Source organism: Triturus cristatus, chromosome 1_2, assembly GCF_964204655.1.
Source record: "Triturus cristatus chromosome 1_2, aTriCri1.1, whole genome shotgun sequence".
In the NCBI taxonomy this organism is placed as follows: domain Eukaryota; kingdom Metazoa; phylum Chordata; class Amphibia; order Caudata; family Salamandridae; genus Triturus; species Triturus cristatus.
In genome coordinates, this window is record NC_140580.1 from 666,401,246 (window position 1) to 666,413,935 (window position 12,690).

Below are 12,690 nucleotides of genomic sequence, written 5' to 3' on the forward strand. Positions count from 1 at the left end.
TGCATCAAACTAACCTATTTGAAAGGTCGTAAGAACCAAGCTAATCCCTTCAATCGCCTATGGGCAACTAGTATTTCCCGGGTCCTAATTAACATCATGGAGACTGCCAACTGCCGTGTATTCCAACAAATTTTCCAAAAACCGGACTACGGCAGAAATGGGCTAGTAAGGCTGGAATTTGGACTAAGCAAACAAACTTATGAATACTGGGTAGCGGTCATCTGTTACTATCGAGGGATATGCGCCCCGCTCTCCGACCCGACACAATGAAATCCACCCTGAAAGAAATTTTCACGAAAGGGCAAAACCCATGGGCAGACGCGTTATCAACGGCCCTTAAGGAGCTGCACCTCGACCTGCCTGACTGGGGCAACTTTATTCACCAATCCGGCCTGCTTAAACAATTTTAAGGAAACAAGTCAGAACACTATCAAAGCAAGATGACATAGTGTCTATCGAGTCCTCCAGCCGCAATACTGGGATATTAGACAGCTCTTACGATGACAATTTGAGGCAGCCTTACCTTGATTCAGCACAGAATAAACAAATACTAAAGCAAATCCTTTCAGTCAGACTCATGGCCATTCCAATAGAAGACATCAATACCCGCTGGAAATCACTAGAGGCGGTCACCTCCTGTAGACTCTGCCATCAGTTCGAGGAGTCCTTGGCCCACCTACACTGCACCTGTCCTGACTTGAACCTCGCATGTCGCACTTTATTAAAACCCTTGTTTTTAAAATACGGAACCTGCACCTGTACAGATGCAATGAAGCTTCTTTTTAAATTAGAGATCCCAATGGAACTGGCAAGACTAGCGAAATTTGCACAAATACTTAAAGAGATTTCAAGTAAAGATCGAGCCAGGCTTAATGTAAAATCCTAAGCTCAAAACCGTGAGCATAAACCAAGCACCCATGGGCCTCTATTTTTACTCTTGATACAGTTCTGAAATGTATGATATGAATTGAAATTATATTGTTCACATTTTTTTTAACGGTTAAAGATGGATCTTGGAAATACATATTACGCATTGTCTTTGTTTCTTGGAAAATGACTGTATCCCTTAGGCGTACTCTAGCAGAAAAATGGTGTTCTCCTGAACTGAGACTCAAAACTAGAAAATGCAAATCTTCTGAATGAACTTGGGAGCTTCTAAAAGTCTATCTGATCACCTACTGAATAAACGCAAATTGAATGAGTATCATATATTGCTTAAGAGAGCCAAGGAAAATTACTCGATCTGACGATTAGATGAAAGCATCAGTTCCTCTACAGAACTTGTTAAAATTGTCAAGGAACTGTCCAAGCCCTTCAGTCTATCACAAGTCACCCACTGCGAAGCAAGTGAATTACTTCGCAGTCAAGATCAATAAAATATATTCTACTTTTGATGTTCAACCCACCTTAACAGAGTTCTCTTAGACCCAGAGAGGGCCAGACCCAGAAGCAAGAGCCCACTTACGAAGTCTTGCTAGTGTATTTAGGGAACAAATCAATGCTGTGACTTCAGCAGGGATTTCTATGCTGAGAGTACTTAAGAAAATTCTGCCATTCATTTCTTTTGATCTAAAAAAGATGGTGATGATGGCACTCATTGTTTCGAAGATAGATTAGTGTAATGCCCTATGTTTGGGTACCCCTAAATATTTGATAAAGAAGCTCCAGTCTCTGCAAAATGCAGCAGCAAGAACACTACTGAAGGTCCCCAAATTTGGACCAATTTCTCACTAAATGCACAGCCTACACTTGTTGCCCGTGGAAAAGGGGATTTTATTTAAGACCCTCTGCATTATCCACAGGCCCTTCACAGAGCCGGGCCGACCTTTTTCCAGGATAGGTTTTCCTGGTATACTCCTTGTAGGAACCTGAGATCGAGCTCGGTGTATATATGATCACTGTACCCAGAATAAGCAAAGCACAGTGTGGTGGAAGAATGCTCTTGCACCATAGGGGGAAGCTATGGAACTCCTTGACTTTAGCCCTGCGCACGCAACCCATCTTGCGGCTGTTCAGGAAAAAGTTAAAGACCTGGCTGTTTTCTCAATAGGTCATTAGCTGTGTCTTGAAGTAAGGCCTCCAGGTGGCTTGTCTCCTGGGTTTCTGATCCGCATAGCGCTAAGACACCTTTGGGTATTGCACGCTCTACAAAACGACCTCATTCATTAATTCATTCATTCAGGTGGAGAAAAGTATGGAAGCAGTTAAGTCGGGCTCTCCGTTCGACCCCTTTTCATTTTCTCTCGCCTAACCCCCATCTTAGACCACCATTTGACACTATTTTTTTATTCTTCATTGATGAATGATGTGTACCCACACTCTTGGAAGCAAGCTTTAATTCTTTCCTTGGCCAAAAAGGTAAGACTTGATATATCCATCCTATCTATCTATCCTCCAATTTCCTTGTTTCTGTACATGTCCAAAGTCCTTGAAGGACTTGTCAAAGGACAACTGACAGCTCTCCTGGAGCAACAATATTCAAGACCCTGGGATTCAGAGCCAAGACCAGCACAGAATGTAGCCTACTTGATATTCCTGCCAACATTAGATTAGAAGTAGATCAGGGCAAAGCTGTTGGCCTGATTCTACTTGATCTCTCCACTGCATTTGATACTTTCTTGCACAGGCAAATGATCAAGAAAACTTCATGAGATAGGGCTTCATTCTACAGCTCTACAATGGTTTGGATCTTTCTTGTGTTACAAGGGTCATGATTTTGTTTAGACTCAACTTCATTATATTGTCATTTGTCTCAATTGCTGAATGGTATGGATATAAATATTACATTTTTTGTGTTTTACCATGTGGCGAATAAATTAACCTCTTGAACAGGAGAAAACAATCTCATTAAGCTATATTGGTGGGTTGATGAGTTACTTGACCAATTACATTTTTGTAATCATTTCCTATTGACTTGTCATTGTTTTCAAATGTTTACCCAGGCTAACTGGTGTTGTTTTTTTCTTTGCAGGGTTGCAAGATAATCCTTGGGCCTGTGACTGCAGTTTATATGAAATGGTGCATTTCTTAACTTTCCAGTCTCCTTTGGTAGCCCTTATAGAGTCGCGCCTAAAATGTTTCACCCCACGAAGTCTCTCTGGAGTCCTCTTCAGCCAAGTAGAACTGAGAAGGTGTCAGAGTCCCGTGGTACACACAGCGGTTGACAAGCTGAAGACTATGCTAGGGAGCACGGTACTGCTGCGATGCGGAACCAGCGGTGTTCCCATTCCAGAGCTCAGCTGGCGAAGGGCAGATGGATACCAACTCAATGGGACAGGTGAGCCCAAAAAGCAGAATACAGTGAAATATCAATAGCATACAAAAATACTGCTAATTACATTAAATGGGTCGGTGCCCAAATATTGCAGTTAGAATATAGCCCAGAGTTGCAGCACTGAGTTGTGTGACAGGGAGAGAGTAGGCTAGTGCCATATCTACTACGATATCGTGCCTCGCCTCTCTTTACAATCAGTAGCACACTTTCAGGCTGCCTAGTGACTAGGACACACCATTGCACCACATTGCCAATGTGTTTTTTTGGTATCTAGCCTATTGGTTTTGTCAAAATATTATGCTCAGACATACTTTAAAACTTTTCTAACTTTGTATGGGGGCTGCACAGTGCAAAGTTTGAAACGTTTTGAGAAAAATATGTTTCTCCTTCATTGTGCGTGCCAGGCATTTTTGGACACTTAGCCCTTCCTACAATGCTTTGCATCAAAAACATGAATTGTAGTACATGAACGCCCATGTATCATCGATGGAATGCTTCTGTGACACAAAATAGTGCAAGCAGCGCAAAAAAGTGTATCAAGAGTTTGATCTCGTCCTTCCGGGGGCAAGATGGCGGACTGACCTGGGCGAGGGCTCCTGTGGCTCCTCACTCTGAGTGCTCTTTCTTAGCCGGCGCTATAGCGGTATGCCAAAGAACTGTCTGTAATTCTCCTAATCCGGTAGCGGCAGCAGAAAGTCTCCCTGCGATGCAATATGAGGCTGAATGGTGTCCGAGCCTCGTTTAGACACCGTTTTCTTTCTGCAGTTACACATTTACCTCTCCGCTGCTCCCGGTACTCCTGGTCTCCCCCCGTTGTGCCTTCGATACTGTGCCACTTCGGAAGACGGATTATGGTGCCAAAGATGGAGAAAGCGGCGAAAGGTGCACATAAGGACGCTATGATGGCTTCGGGGGGGCCAGGGAGCTCCTGATTCCAAAGCGCCCGAAACTGCTTCTATGCCCGTGCGCGGGCTGAATTCAGGACGGAGTGGCGGCGTAGCGAGAAAGATGGATGGCACCTCAAAGGAGATGGGTGCAGCTGGAGGGACCCGGCTTCGGATAGCGGTGGCTGTCACAGAGGGATCCCGCCGGCAATCGACAGTGACAGAGGCTTTTCCCTTATTTGCAGTGGCCACTCCTGCCGTGTTGGGAAAAAAAATAACAAAAGAGAAAGAAAAGCTGTCTGCCTCTGTGGGTGCTATTGCGAGTGGAGGAGCTCCTGGGTTGGAAGTACGGTTGTCGGTATTTCCCGGACCGGACCTGGGTTTACAGGCGGATTCGGACCTTCCTCCTGCTCTTCAGAAAGAAACACACTCGGCAGACTCTGCAGCCCCAAAAGGTATCAAAGAAACAGCAGAGAAAGAAACAGTAGATGCGGCAGAGCTAGTTGTTTTATTGCAATCAGAGCTAGTGCAAAATCACGTGTCCCCAGATATTACAGATATTACAGGGGTCATACCTAAGCCTGGGCGAAGCACTACGCTACGCTCGCGTAGTTTGCGAAGTTTGCGCTACTTCGCACTACGCGAACTGCACGTAGCACAGTGCGAACACGCGTATCGTAGTGTTGCGTAGTGCTGCGGTCATTTTGTGCTTGCTCGCGGTCCTCAACGTCAAGTTGGCGACCGCGAGCAAGCAAAATGACATCCCGGCGAGACTTTTTCCTTGTTCGCGATCAGCAACATCAAGTTGGCGATCGCGAGCATGGAAAATAAACCTCCCGGCGAGATTCCCAACGCGAGGAGGTCCGGTTTCTCATTGCGAGGGGTCGCGACCGCTCGCGATGAGAAACTACCAGTTCGCGTTGAGAAAGCTGCCGCTCGAGTAAAAATCTACTCGAGCAGCAGAAAACTACAGCTCGCACTGTGCAAGATGCCATTTTCAATGATTGCACAGTGCCGGTTGCTTGTCCGCACTGTGCAATCATTGAAAACAACATGTTGCACAGTGCGAACATGTTACTACGCAGTTCGCGAAGTGCTACCCGTAGCTCCCGTAGTGCGAACTTCACTTTGCGTAGCTTCGTGAAGTGCTACTTCGCGAACTACGCCCACCCTTAGTCATACCTAGAGACAAAGGATTAATTGCCAGTGATCAATTAGAGGGGGATCAAGATAAGAACTGTGTTGACGCCGAAGGTGCTGTTGCTGTGACTGTAGGAATATATAATAAGGGGGAAACTAACTGTGTTATGTCTGAGGATGAACATCATCATTCCCCACTTACTGATAGCATTCTTGATAGCGATTCTAGCCGTAAGCCGCAGCTCTCAGCATTGATAACACATGGCTCCCCCGAGGCAGATACATTTTTCTCACTTAATGACGATTCCGACTCTCCAGTTTTTAGTGACCTCAGTATATCAGATGATACGGATTCGGGAGAATCCTCTACCGTGCAAAAATCTCTTTACAGTAAGCTTACTACACAGAGGCGTAGAATAAGATCTAAAACTAGTCCAGCCAAAACTAACTCTGTCACAGCGCGGAATCTGGAGTGGACTATTCTGCCACAAGTCTGGTACAAGAGAACAGCGGGCAGGCGGCAGCAGGGAGATTAACTACACTACCCGGTAATGCCACTTCTCCTTCACTGGACTTGGTATATCAAACTTTAAAACAAATGCAGAGCGAGGCCAGATCAGAAAGCAGGAAGTCACTTCAAGCAACAAAGAAGCTTCAGGCCTCCATACGCAAAACAAATAAGCTCTGTACTGAAATGGCCGAAAGGGTTACCCAAGTGGAGGACAGAATGGTTGCTCTGGAGGAGGCAGTAGACAAATTACAAGAGTCCAAAGCACAGCAGGAAAAGCAGGAAATGGATGTCTGTTGGAAACTTGAGGATTTTGAGAATCGCCAAAGGAGGAATAACGTTCGCTTGCTTGGGATTGCGGAAAACGCAGAGGGGGGAAACATGATGTCCTTTATCGTATCCTTGCTGAAAGGCTCTTTTCCGGAACTTGCACACTGGAATTGGGATATAGAGGTTCAACAGGCCCATCGTTTCCCAATGGCACAGAAAAAAAGGAATTATCCAGACAAGAAGAGCGCCCCAGGGCAATTCTGATTTTCATCCGGAACTTCCTGCTTCGCCAGGCCATAATAGATATGGCCAGCCCGGACGCTAAACGATCTTTTGAAGGACATCGTTTTTTCGCGAGGCCGGATTTTTGCCGTGCCACTGTGGAACGAAGGTGGAGGCTCCGACAACTGATTTCTGCTTTTCAAGGGTTGGGCTGTGAAGCCTACCTACTTTTCCCCGCTCGCCTTAAGGTTATAGCTAAGGGTCGGGTCCATATTTTTCATTCGGAAATTACAGCCTAAGAATTTATTTCAGAGTTGAAAGGGTCTTAATAGGAATGGGTTCTCAGATATCGATCTTTGGCATAGTCAGACGCCGCCTGTGGTTGCTGGATGAATCTTAAATCTTAATGTAAGCGGTTCGGGTGGGGTAACGGTAGATCAACTGTTTCTTACTTGTTATGTATTTGCTGTTTACTGATTATTTGCTCTACACTATGGGGGGGGGTGTTACAGGGGTTCTTTTCTTTGGCTGTGGTGGTATATATTAGCATGGGGGAGGGGAGTACACAGCAGCTTGAGTAGCATGATCAGCTGTCATACATAGGTCATGGTTGACCTATTTGCCCATATGGGATGTCAGGCGGGGAGGGGGTGAACGGAGATTTAGTTCAGGGGGGGTTTGGGGTTGGGGTGGGACATGGGTACAGCACAACATTGTTTTTCAGATGAGGATATTTGGTACTACAGGATGTAGAAAATATATCGGAAATTGCTATTTAGTACAAAAAAGGAGTTCAGGGTGGTGTCAAGTGAGGGGAAAAACAGGAAAATATATGGCTAAGGAAAGTTATTTAAAATTATTTTATGAATTCCAGTCATCTTAGAATCGTTACCATAAACATCTGTGCGCTTAATGACCAGGCTAAGCGACAAAGGGCGTCTGTTATCTTGAAATCTATGAGGGTGGATATCTTATGCGTCCAAGAGACTCATATAGAGGGTAGTAGAGAAGGGGTCCTAGAACAACTCGAATTTCGTTTGCTGGGGGCTACTAAACAAGGGACTAAGACAAGAGGGGTTGCTATTCTTACTCGTAGGAAGGATATAATTGTAAAAAAAAAGATCTCAGATAGGTGGGATAGGTGGGTGGTAGTACATTGTGTATTTTCTGGGGAGCATTTTACTCTGTGTTCTTTGTATGGCTCCACTGCTGATGATTCAGAGGCCTTGGAGCACTTAGATGATGAGTTAGCGAACTGGCCAACCCCACTGTTATTGTGTGGTGATTTTAATATCAATGTGCTTGGTGGGTTGTGGGGTAACACTGGTGATCTATATGTTGGTCGTAAAAAGAATGTTTTTAAGGCTTTAACAAATATAGTAAGAAACCACAGGCTTGTAGATTTATGCCAACAGCTAAATGCCCAGGACCCTGGTAGCACTTTCTTTTCTGCTCCACACCAGTCAGTTTATAGACTTGACTATTTTTTTGTGGCACAATCTTTGGTGTATCGGGCTAAAATAGAGAAGTACCCTAGGATACTATCTGATCATAATCCCCTTGTCCTTACTTTGATATTTACAAAAGGTGGGCGGGCTGAACGGACTTGGACTTTTGAAAGAGGGTTATTACTAGATCCGGGTTATGACTCCCATATGAAAGGCTGGATAAAGACCTATTGGGATATAAATAGATATAGCGCTAGCGCCGGGGTCGTCTGGGAAGCTTTTAAAGCGGGGCTTAGAGGGAAGCGCTATATAAAAATTTAGCTAGTATTGAGAAGGAGTTGGTTGTAGCTTTAAATTCAGGCTCAGCAATGGAAGATGTCCTGCTCAAGCTTGCCTGGGCTAAGGCTGGAATTGGAGATTGTGCTGCCGAAGCTTTTTTTAGCTAAAAGGGAACACTGCCATGAATTTAACGAATGGGTTGGCCACATGCTGGCAGTTAGACTCAGACAAAAATGGGCAGCGAGCAAGATAAATGAGATCAGAGATGTACATGGTAAGATAGTAACAGACCCCTGCGAGATTCAGGAAGTATTTCGACTTTTTTATCAACGGCTATATGATGCCGGCCCCCAGGGACAGACAAAGCTAATCCATCTCAATAGTGTACCATTGGAAGACATTGAGCACGAGGATAGTTTGAAACTCAAAGTTATTTTGAGTCAAGAGGAGCTCTATTGTGCGCTGAAAAATCTTCCTTCTGGTAAGGCGGCGGGACCTGACCAGATTCCTTTGGAATTGTGTAAAACATTTTTTGGAAGAAATCGGACCATATCTGGTCGAAATATTACAACTCGCACAATCGGGGGGCTCGGTCCCCGATTCTTGGTCAGGTGCAGTAATTTCAAAAAAGAGTAAACCACCCCAGGATCCTGTCTCGTATCTGCCAATCACTCTTATAAATGCTGATGTAAAGATCCTGTCTAAAGCTCTCGCAACTAGACTTAACACCATTATCGGAAGAGTAATCCATCCGTTCCAACATGGTTTTATCCCGGGGAGAGGGACCACCCAGCACATCCGCAGGGTAATAACATTATTCGACGCAGCAGAAGTCTCAGGAGACTCTATGGCTATGCTGCTTCTGGATGCAGAGAAAGCTTTTGATAGGGTCTCCTGGGATTATCTATGGGAGGCAATGAGTTGGTTTGGGCTAGGGCAAGGGTTTATTAAAGCCATCAGTAGTTTATATAGAGCACCAACTGCCCGCCTTAAATAAACTAGAAATACACTGCACCTTTTGGGATAAAACGAGGCACTAGGCAGGGGTGTCCTTGTTCACCCCTCTTATTTGCGATATATATAGATCCTTTAATCCGGCAATTCAAGTCTTCTTCTGAAATGTTGCCTATGATTTACCATGGGCTAGCTACAAAGGTCCTTGCGTATGCGGACGATGTAGCTTTGGTTACTCCTAATCCCCTAGCTGCAATAACTGCAGTAGAGGAGATAGCTTCGGCTTTCGGCGAAATCTCGGGATACAACCTGAATAAACAGAAGACTCGGATAGTAGTGAATGGCGCGATTAGCCGCTCTGATCCACGCATGATAGATTCAGCGGTTTATCTGGGGATTACCATAACCCCAGATTTGGACAACTTAGTGGATGTAAATACTGACCCTGTGGTTCAGAAGGCCAAAACAGACCTCAATAGATTTCATAATCTGCACTTGTCGTTGGTTGAGCGCTGTAATGTGATCAAGATGGTAATCTTACCAAAAATATTGTATTTGTTTAGGGCAATACCCTTAGAATTCGAGAAGAAATGGTTTATGGTTTTAGATAATATGGTCAACCGATTCATCTGGGCACATGGCAAAACAAGGAGGGCCCTACGTTTTATGACTCTACCTCTGGATAGAGGGGGCTGGGCAGTCCCAGACTTTTAATTTTACTACTGGGCTGCAGCCTTTCAATACATGTGTGAGATGCTTGGTGGTAAACATGAAGATCCCAGACATATATAGGTTACTTTTGGGGGTAGATGCAGGAAATTGCATTTTGAAATTTAGTGAGCCTAGCTATTTGAAGCGAACCAAATTCAAAACTTTGCAGGTAGCTTTTAAAATCTGGAATGCCTTTAAGAAGAAGACTGGCTTGGGGCGAATGAATTTCTGTACTCAGTTACTCGGCAACCCTTCATTGCCAGAAATCTTCTCGGATCAAATTATGGCGGGCTGGGCTGAACGTGGTCTTATGAGAATTGGGGATTTAACAAGTTCAGACGGATTTTACCAATTGAAGGAAATTCAGGACAAATTTAGCATTGATACTAGGAATTTCTTTAAATGTCTGCAAATTAGAAGTTTCTTAAGTAAAAAGTTGGGTGGTTCTAATGGATTTGGAAGTGTAAAAATCATGGATGTCATAAGTAGCGGGACGGCTGTACTATTAGGGGAATCTACAGCGAATTAATAGCATCTAAATTGGATGATTTAGAAAAACATGGTAAAAAATGGGAAGCGAGGCTGGGTACTGATATAGGCAATTTTATCCAATCCTTAGTTCTGGGTCAGACTGTTTTATGCTCTGCGGGGCTTCGGGCCCAGCACTATAAAACACTCTTTTCCTTATATTATACCCCGGCAAAGATTTCACAATGGGGGGGGCAGGAGGGCATTAGATGTCCACGGTGTAATTCTTTAAATGCCGATCTAGCCCATATGTTTTCTATTTGCCCTCGCCTAAATATGTTGAAATCTTCCATCTCTACATTCTTTGAGTCCACCCTGGGCATTAAAGTCAAGTTAACATCAGTCTTGATACTTCTTAGGGTGGATAAAACCCAGACTCAAATCGTCTTTTACTGTTTTCTTTTTCTCGCCATGGCAGTGTTACGAATCTGTGTAGCTTCGGCCTGGCTCGACCAAGCGGCCCCAACATTCCAGCTTTGGCTTGCTCGGCTCCTCTCAGTATTTAACCTTGAGAGGGGAATTTACGAAAAGAAGGGCAAGAGAGCAAAAATACTCGGCAGACAAATATGGGCTCCCATTTACAACTGGAAGGAAACGCTGATTCGTACTGGGCCATAGATTTTTGTGTTGGATATACTAAGGAAATTTAAATAATATAAAAAAAAAATTCTGTCTTTTTATTGTTAAATACAACGTAGATTGATTTATCTTCCTCAGCTGTGAATTATATGTTACTTCGATATGCTGTGCTGTACTTAGAAAATGAAATAAAAAGATTTAAAAAAAAAAAAAGAGTTTGCTCTCGTTTGCATCAATGTTTGTGGTTTTGCACTGGTGCAAAGCTTTGATAAATCTGCCTCTTAGTAGTATGTATTTTCTTGCCATAGGCAAGGAGCAGTTCATACATTTGTGGAAATACATTTAGTAAAAATGAATAATACAAATATACCTTAGGCTTTTTTCCTAACTGACAAGAAAGTCAACATTTATGTAAGACTGCATTTCTCGATGAAGGAGAAGGAGTTCGGAAATGCGGAGGAAATTTTGAAGAGATGAGGCCTGATTATGAGTTTAGGTGTTATTTATCCGCATGTGATAATGACTCTAAGGGATACGTTATTTATTGTGTGCTAAAAATAATGCCCATCACAAGTTTGTGGGGAATAACAAGCAGATATTGGCGTTTAATGCACCAAAATTCACATGGTATGGTAAATACTGTACAATTTCCCCTGTTAAATTTCAGCAGAATTAATCTGTTGAAATGTTATTACAGCTGAGGTTTTTAACTCTCCGATAATTATCAGATGCATTAAATACATCCAAACTCATAATTCCAACCCATGCGTAAACAGTGGTATACACACGGGTCGGGCCCACTCTTAATCGGGCTCCTTAAGCCCATTTTTGCATTGCGAGTTATAGAAAACTCTATAGAATAATGTTTTCATTTAAAAAATAATAAGGATAATTATTGGTAATTTATTTCGCAAGTGAAATATGCAAATACAACTTTTTGGGGAAAAAATAGAGTTTTTGTAAAGGTTTGTGTAACATAAACTTACAAACCAGACTGGAGAGAGTAGGGACTTCTTGTTCTTAAAGGGCAGGTGTTCCTCACCATCTTTAAACATGACTGGTATACCTCGAGGATAAGTGAGACGAACCGGATAGTTATTGAAAGAAAAATAATAGAAACCTATATAAGTTAAAAATCAGAAAAAAATATAGTGCAAATATACATTGTATAAAAGTTCAAAAGGAGACAGACATTCCTCAGTGCAGTAATGGACAAAGTATACAAACAGTATTCTTGCACTCACACCTTTCAGTAATACGAACAATTAACTCCCACACCTATAATACCAAAAGTCAATGCAGAGATTTTAGGAGATTTGACCAAACGTGTTTTGTACGGATGGGAGAGTTAAACACCTCAACAGGCAGACCTTGGTGCAAAAATCCCCAAAATCCATATTAAGCTCCATTTTGAAGGGCCATACTAGAAACTGGAGGCAATTTATGCACTCCTACCCAGGAATGTATGATTTAAACCGGTGCAATACATTTCTCCTTCCCCCTGTGCATTCATAGCTAGGGCTCTTGATTGCATGTGAGAAATAGAATCGTTTTGCCCCCTTTCATATTTGTGGCTAGTACACCATGTTGTGAAGGCGACAGGTGTGGCAACTTCATAATACGAATATGTATGTAATGTCTACTTATAAAGGATCTAACTTTAAAAGCCAGAAAAGCGGAGATAAAACCAACGCCCTATCAGCAAGAGGGTGCTAACATGCCTATTCGCATGTTAGCTCCCTTTTACACTACGCCTACCTTTGTATCTCTAATGAGATGCAAAGTGGGCGTTCCTGACATGCACTACATGTCAGGAGAGCAATAACGTGCTATCAGCAAGGATGCCCTTGCATCCTGACTGAGCCACCCCTAACATTGGGGGTGGATTATGCT

At 43.3% G+C, this 12,690-nt stretch overlaps 1 protein-coding gene across 1 annotated transcript in view; it reads left to right on the top strand.

Moving 5' to 3' along the window:
* The window catches only part of LRIT1 (leucine rich repeat, Ig-like and transmembrane domains 1), a 120,355-nt gene that overhangs the window by 99,387 nt on the left and 8,278 nt on the right, over positions 1 to 12,690 (top strand). The window contains exon 3 of the mRNA XM_085608478.1: positions 2,972 to 3,277. Within this exon, the coding sequence (XP_085464604.1) occupies positions 2,972 to 3,277 (306 nt within the window). The remainder of the gene's footprint in view (positions 1 to 2,971; positions 3,278 to 12,690) is intronic.